General features: G+C 57.4%; 1 protein-coding gene across 1 annotated transcript in view; it reads left to right on the forward strand.

Annotated features, from left to right (window-relative positions):
• Positions 1-1,120: 1,120 nt before the first annotated feature.
• Positions 1,121-7,344, forward strand: part of SEMA4B (semaphorin 4B) — a gene marked incomplete at its 5' end in the record, with an annotated part of 31,587 nt that continues 25,363 nt past the window's right edge. Inside the window, 1 exon segment of the mRNA XM_015567731.1 lies at positions 1,121-1,283. Within this exon segment, the coding sequence (XP_015423217.1) occupies positions 1,121-1,283 (163 nt within the window).

Genomic DNA, 7,344 nt, shown 5'->3' on the forward strand with positions numbered 1-7,344 from the left:
GAGTAGCAGACCGCACTCAGAGCCACCTCGTGGCCCAGTAGCGCCGGGAAGGTGTCCCGGCTGCAAACCGGCCTCGGCCACTTAGGAACCACCTGACCTCGAACAAGCTGCCTAAGCTCTCTGGGCCTTGATTTCCTCATCTGTAAAATGGGCACAACACCGGCACCTGCCTCAGGGCTGTGAGGAGTCAATCCCATTTATGTCTGGAAAGTCGTCAGGACGGGGCTTGGCACCAGAAACCGCTGAGTGAGTGCTTGCTGTCACTGCTGTTGTGTTGGGCACAGACTCAGCCGTGGCATGTCCTGCAGAACTGGGGCGATTCGGCCGGGGTGGGGCGGTGCTGGCCTGTGGTTTGACCAGCGTGCTCCCGCTGGTGCTCCCGCGTGTGAAGTGAGCGTACACGTGTATCCGGACTCGGGCCTGCTGCTGCCTGGTGGTTTCTCTGTTGTGGCCACAGCTCTCTTGTGCCCTCAGACCCTCTTAGCTTTGGGAGCAGGTGAGAAGAGGTGGGGACGGATGCTCGAGGGACTTCATGTGTGGCCCAAGGGGCATGTCAGATGCACCAGGTCTTGTGTCCGGCTCCGGAACTCCATGGGGGACCACGCATGGCGTCACTAAGTTGGGGAGCCGTGAGGAGGAACCGAGAGCACCTCTTTTCTGAGAGCAGCTGGGATGCTTTGGGGTGATTCCCCACACAGTTCCGAGACCTGGCCACTTCCTCAGATCCGTGACCATTGCCAGGCCGCAGCACGGCTGCCGCACGCCAGCACCCCCTGCACAGGTCACGTGGTGCTGTGGTCAGCGTGTCTGTGTCCTCAGATTCATGTTCGCTCTAGCTGGTTTGGCTCCGTGGACAGACCTTCGGCCCGAGGACTGAAGGGTCCTGAGTTCCATTCCAGTCAAAGGCATTCCAGTTAAGGGCACGTACCTCAGTTGCAGGCTCAACCCCTGGCCCTGGTCAGGGTGCTTGTGGGAGGCAACTAGTTGATATGTGTGTCTTTCACAGCAATGTTTCTCTCGCTGTCTCTCCCTCTCCCTTCCACTCTCTCTAAAAGTCAGTGGAAAAATACCCTTGGGTGAGGATTAACCACACACACACACACACACACAATCATGTTAAAATCCTAACCCTGGGAGGACTGAGTCACTCAGGTTCCTCTGTGAGGACCCCCGAGATGACACATTTGGGGGCCCCCCTGAGGGGTCGACATGCAGTCCGTACTCTGTCCTCCACGCTGTGGCTCCTGGAGGATATAGACCCTCCCCTGTGTCCCTGCGGCTGGGTCAGCCCGGAGGGGACTTCTTGTCCTAGTCCCGCCAAAGCCGGGCAGAGTTGAGCAGCTCCCTGGCACCTGACCTTGGGAGCTGAGCACATAGCCACGCTTTACTGAGCTGCACCACAGCCCTGAGTGCCCACCCCACCGGGCTTCCTCCTGGCCTGGCTCCCGCCCCCCTCCCGCCTGTGAGCGGATTGTCCTGCAGGGCTGGGTGCCCCAGAGGGGAATTCTCCGGTGACTGACCAGCTCACCTTCCCACCGTGGCTGGAAGCAGCTTCCTGCCTCATCCCCGGGGGCTCGTTAGATGTTCCTGGCAGCCTGCCCGTCCTGGGCAAGACCATGGTGACCATGCGACACTGGGCCCCAGGCCCCAGGGCACCTTCCTCTCAGAACAGGGAGAAAGGCATGGAGCTAGAGCCCACACCCCCTTCCCTGCCATCTGCCCTCCCCTCCTGGAACCCCCCAACCAGCTCCCTTCCCCCCTCCCCCAGGGCCTAGATGCCTGGAGACAGTGGGCTGTGTCTGTAGTTTTGAAAAAAATATCCCTGAAAGTGGAGCATCCTTCCTATGGGACCCTCATTACTGTCCATCCGATTCCTGGGGCCGCCAGGAGGGGTGCTCCACGCATGGCCAGGACGGGGAGGGGGCCTGGGGGCTCCAGGCTCAGCAGTGCAGGCCGAGGCCCTCAGAGGAAGTGGCTTGTCTCTGGGAGAGACGCGGCAGAGAAGCGTGTGGAGTTTGGGTTCTGCTGGGTGGGGAGCTGGGTGGCCTGGAGCTCCGGGACCAGGGGGCTGCCATGTGGGGAGCAGGAGGGGTGCTGAGCGGAAATGATGGCCGGGGTGTGTGAGCTGCGAGGGGAGGAACAAAAACGGGCTCCTGTGGCAAGTCTTAATGGGTCCCCTTATTTGGGCAGCTAAAAGGAGTTGTTCATTTCCACCCTGCCCTGAAGTGCCTGCCTGGGAAGCGCTGGACACAGTGTTTCCAAACCAGATGGGAACAAAATCCGCAGGCCTGCGTCCTGCGGCCAACAAAACCCCATTGAGCCCAGACAATGAGGCACGAAGCAGCTACTTGTCCTCTGACCCCCGAGCGGGCAGCCAGGGTCAGTCTGCTCTGAGAAGCCCGGGGTACAGGCTGTTTTTTGTTTTTTAAATTTCAGAAAGGAATGGAGGGAGGGAGAGAGAGAGGGAGAAACATCAATGATGAGAGAGAGTCATTGATTGGCTGCCTCCTCCACACCCCACACTGGGGGTCGAGCCTGCAACCCGGGCATGTGCCCTGACCGGGAATCAAATCAGGACCTCCTGGTTCATGGGTCGATGCTCAACCACTGAGCCACACCAGCCAGGCCAGGCCGCTTTTGAAGTCTTTTACTGGGTGGTGACTTATTTCCCTCCAGGGAGCCATAAGTGGGGTGCTGTTGGCCTGGCGTTGAAGACTAGCTAGCCCTTCTTTTATTTATTTTTTAAATATATTTTTATTGATTTTTAAGAGGAAGGGAGAGGGAGAGAGCAAGAGAGAGAAACATCAATGAGAGAGAACTGTTGATCGGCTGCCTCTTCCACGATCGGGAATTGAGACCACAACCCGGGCATGGGCCCCGACCGGGAATTGAACCGTGGCCTCCTGGTTCATAGGTCAACACTCAACCACTGAGCCACCACAGCCGGGCGAGCTCCCGCCCCCCTCCCCCCCAGGCCCCTTTTCACATTGGCAAGATGGGAATAGTAGCAGGAACCTTTACGGGGTTCATGGCTGTAAAGTCTGGCACGTGCGGCATCCCTAGCAAAAGCCCGAGCTGGTTTGGCTCAGTGGATAGAGAAGTGGCTCCTGCTCCCCTTGGTGGGAATTTCCCGCCTGCCTAGCCTGGGGAGGTTGTTCATTCATTGAGCAGACACTGTCTGAGCGCCGGCTGGATGCAGGTCCTCCGCGAGGTGTCAAGGCCGCCAGCCCGGCAGGAAGTGGTGCAGACTTCCCCACCACTGCCCTGGGGGAGAAGCAAAGGTGATGATGCTTCCTTTCGTCCCCTTTCCTGGTGCTCCTGGTTCAGCTCTTCCAGCTGCCGCCTCTGCCCGCGGCTGGGCTGCACCGCCCTCCTCCCTGCCCCTCGCTGGCTCCACTCTGCCCTCTGCCTGACCCACGCTCAGTGGGGTGTCGAAATGCCTGTAAGCGCCGCCGAGCTTGCACAACTTTGGGGGCGCATCTGGATACACCTGCTCGCTCCTCCTCCAGACTAGAGAGGCGGGGTGACACGGGGCCTGGAGGAAAGGCTGGGCTGGGGCCTTGTGGTCAATCACTCCTTCCTGTGTCCCCTTCTTAGGGCCTGTGCCCTCCCCACCCCCAGCTCCATGGATATTCAGGATGGGCGGACAGGGCTCTGATACGGCCCTTCCCAGGGGGACGACGAGGGAGAGGAGCAAACAGAACAGGAGACTCCTGAGGTCCAGGTGGTCCAGGCAGGCCTGCCCTCAGCTCTTCTAAAGTGCTCATGGAAGATTCTCCAAGTCATATGTTAGGTTACAAAACAAGTCTCAGAAAATGTTAAAAAACAAATGCCCTGTGCACAGCATGGAGAGCGGCTTACACAGAGGCGGCTGTCTTGGGGCATGTACTGAGGTCCCTTCATGCCATCTCCTGCCTTTCCCAAGGCGACACGCCTTTTCTCTGCTCCTAGCCCTGTACCCTCTCCCTGGTCACTCTCTTTCTACTTTTAAAAAATATATTTGTATTGATTTCAGAGAGGAAGGGAGAGGGGGAGAGAGAGAGAGAAACATCAATGATGAGAGAGAGTCACTGATCAGTTGGCTGCCTCCTGCATGCCCCCAGCTGGGGATGGAGCCCACATCCAGGCATGACCAGGAATCGAACCGTGACATCTTGATTGATAGGTCGACACTCAATCCCTGAGCCACATCGGCCAGACTCCCTCGTCACTCTGTAGCCACCACTTGTACGTGACGATCCCCACGACAAGGCAGGAGCCAGCCCTCCAGCCCCTAGGTGGCACAGCCAGTGCCCTCATATTTTGTGTCCGGCGTTCAGTGCTCGGGAGAAGGTAGAAGTTGGGTAACAGGTATAGAGCTGCGGGGGCCCCAGGCTGTAGTTGTCTTGTATCCACCTGCATAGTAGGTGCATTATCCCCATTTTACAGATCAGATAGCTGAGGTTCAGAGAGGGGAAGTATTTTGTCAAAGACATGTAGCTCGATCCGGTCTCCATGGGACCTCTCTGGTCTGCACTTGTGGGCCCTCTGAGAAGCCCATCCTGATAGCGTAGTGGGGTTTGGAGAGGTGGGGTCCTGTGGCGAGGGGGTCTCGGTGGGGACAGTAGACAGAAACCTCATTTTATCAGAATTCCCAAAGAAGGGGCCAACTGGCCTTGCTGATTTGGCTCAGTGGATAGAGCATCAGTCTGCAGACCAAAGGGTCCCGGGTTGGATTCCGGTCAAGGGCAGCACGTACCTCGGTTGCAGGCTCCTCCCCGGCCCGGGCCCTGATCAGGGCGTGTGCAGGAGGTAACCAATCGATGTGTTTCTCTCACATCGATATTTCTCTCTGTCTTTCCCTCTCTCTTCCACACTCTCTAAAAATCAACAGGAAAATAGCCTTAGGTGAGGATTTAAAAAAGAGAGAGAAGGGGACCAAATGAACCAACTTGCTGCCTCTTTTTTGCCCCCCACCCCGCCCCTTGCCCATCCTCTGAGACAGACGCTAACAGCAAGAGAGAGGAAACCTCCCAGATGGCCCACTGTGTGCCAGGCACTGCCCTTGGGTGTGGGGGTGGTGGCATTGTTCCATCTTGCACAGGGGAGAGAACCGAGGCTCTGAGAGGTCGGTTCACATTGCCATGGCCACACAGCCAGAAAGGCTGGGGGCCAAGCCTGGAGCCACAGCTGTCTGCCACGGGAGCCACGGGAGCCACATTTCTTCCATCAGAGCCGGTGCCTCCTGGGCCACCTGTGAAATGTACCGAAAAGCAGCCCAAGGACCCAGCCCAGCCTTGGGTAATGGATGGGTTATACTTCCCTCTGGTAAAGAACTCTCTCGAGGTCACGCCCTGGGCGGGACGGGGATACAGCTGAGGCCCCTGATGGTGCTGCCCGTTCGAAAATAGGGCCAACCCAGCAGCCTTGGCCGGGGACGAGGTGCCTGGTGGACGGATGTCAAACTCTCCAATAGGCGTGGTGTCCCGGGGGCCGCGGGCCAGGGCCAGCTGCAGATGTGTTTTCTTTGGCCTCCAAGTGTTTTAGAGAAACTTGAATGGGTCACTGGTATTTAACGCTCAGGAAGTTTTCTATAAAAAAATCCAGGTTTTTAGCCCTTCTGAAGACCTGGCAAGGCTGAGCCCCCGTCCCATTAGCAGCAAGCATGGGGGCTGTGCCCCTAGGGTGCCAGGTGTTTGCTCAGAGCAAAGGTGGGGAGGGAGGAAGTGGGGGGGGGGCGGGACACATGGCTAGGGCGTGGCTGTTGGTGACTCCGTAGCCTGGGAGCAGATCTGCATTTATTGGGTCTTCCTAGCACAGAGAGGGCAGGTGCCCGTCCAGGGTTGCACAGCTGGTTGGGGATCCAAGTCAGGACTCAGGCGTGGGCCTCCCGGTCCCTGTGGCCTCTCCCGCCTCCCTGCCGCGCCTTCAGCTGTCACACTTCCGTCTGCACCCTGGGACTCCAGCCAGGACAGCGTGTTCCGTGCTTTGGGGAGGGGGCAGAGTAGGGACAGTGCGAGCGTGAGGCCTCAGGGCCTCCAGACTGCCCCCCCCCTTTAAAAACAGATATTTTTATTGATTTCAGAAAGGAAGGGAGAAGAAGAGAAAAATAGAAACATCAATGATGAGAGAGTATCATGTATTGGCTGCCTCCTGCACAGCCCCTACTGGGGATTGAGCCCACGACCCAGGCATGTGTCCTTGACCAGAATCAAACCCGGGACCCTTCAGTTCATAGGCCTGTCTCTAGCCACTGAGCCATACCGGCTAGGGCCAGACTGCCCCCTTTGAATCTGGTGCCCCTCCCTGGACCGGAGCATCCAAATTGGGACTTACGACACTGTCATTTATTCATTCAATCAACAGATGCTTATCAAATCGAACAACTTTTTAGAACTCACCTGACCAGGTGATACAAATTCCTATCTATATATATAAAAGCCTAAGTGACTGTTACAACAGAACGACCAGAATGACAGGTTGCTATGACGCTCACTGACCACCAGGGGGCAGACACTCAATGCAGGAGCTGCCTCCAGCCCTCAGGCCCCGATCTCCGATGGGGCCTGCTGGACAACCTCCCAGTCCCTCCCCCCAGCTGGCAGGTCCCAATCACCTGATCGGGGCTGGGCCCCGGGTTGGGACAGGGAACTACGGGTGGGTGGCGGCGTATGGCGTACGCAAGCGGCGAGGGTAGGAGGAAGTGGGGAGGTGGGGAGGCGGAGAACCGTGCAGTGGCAGCGCGGGCAGTGAGGGAAATAGGAGACAGGGAGCCTGATAGGCCCTGATCGCCAGCCAGGCCTAGCGACCCCACCTGTGCATGAATTTCATGCACCAGGCCTCTAGTGGGCTATAAATAGGAATAAGAGAGTTGGTCCTCAAGGCACAGTCAGCTTCATGGAATAGATGGAAAGCCCATCATCATGACACTGTGTGGCCATTGCATCGGGGAGCTGTGCAAGGGAAATGTGGGCACAGAGAAGGGGCCCTTGCCCAGCTGGGGATTCAGGAAGACCTCATGGAGTAGAAGAAACTGAGTCTTGACGGATGAGTAGGAGTAGGTCAAAAGGAAGGTCTTTCATGCCTGGCCGGAGGGCTCAGTGGTTGATCATTGACCTATGAACCAGGAGGTCACGGCTCGATTCCCAGTCAGGACACATGCCTGGGTTGCAGGCTCCATCCTCAGTGCCAGGAGGCAGCCTATCAATGATTCGCTCTCATCATTGATGTTTCTATTTCTCTCTCTCTCTCCCTTCCTCTCTGAAATCAATAAAAATATATTTTAAAACAACAACACTGTGTGGCTAGAGGCTGGCTATGGCCTAAGGACCACCGGAAAAAACAAATAAAAGCCAGGGCAGCTCT

Source organism: Myotis davidii, unplaced genomic scaffold, assembly GCF_000327345.1.
Source record: "Myotis davidii unplaced genomic scaffold, ASM32734v1 scaffold324, whole genome shotgun sequence".
In the NCBI taxonomy this organism is placed as follows: domain Eukaryota; kingdom Metazoa; phylum Chordata; class Mammalia; order Chiroptera; family Vespertilionidae; genus Myotis; species Myotis davidii.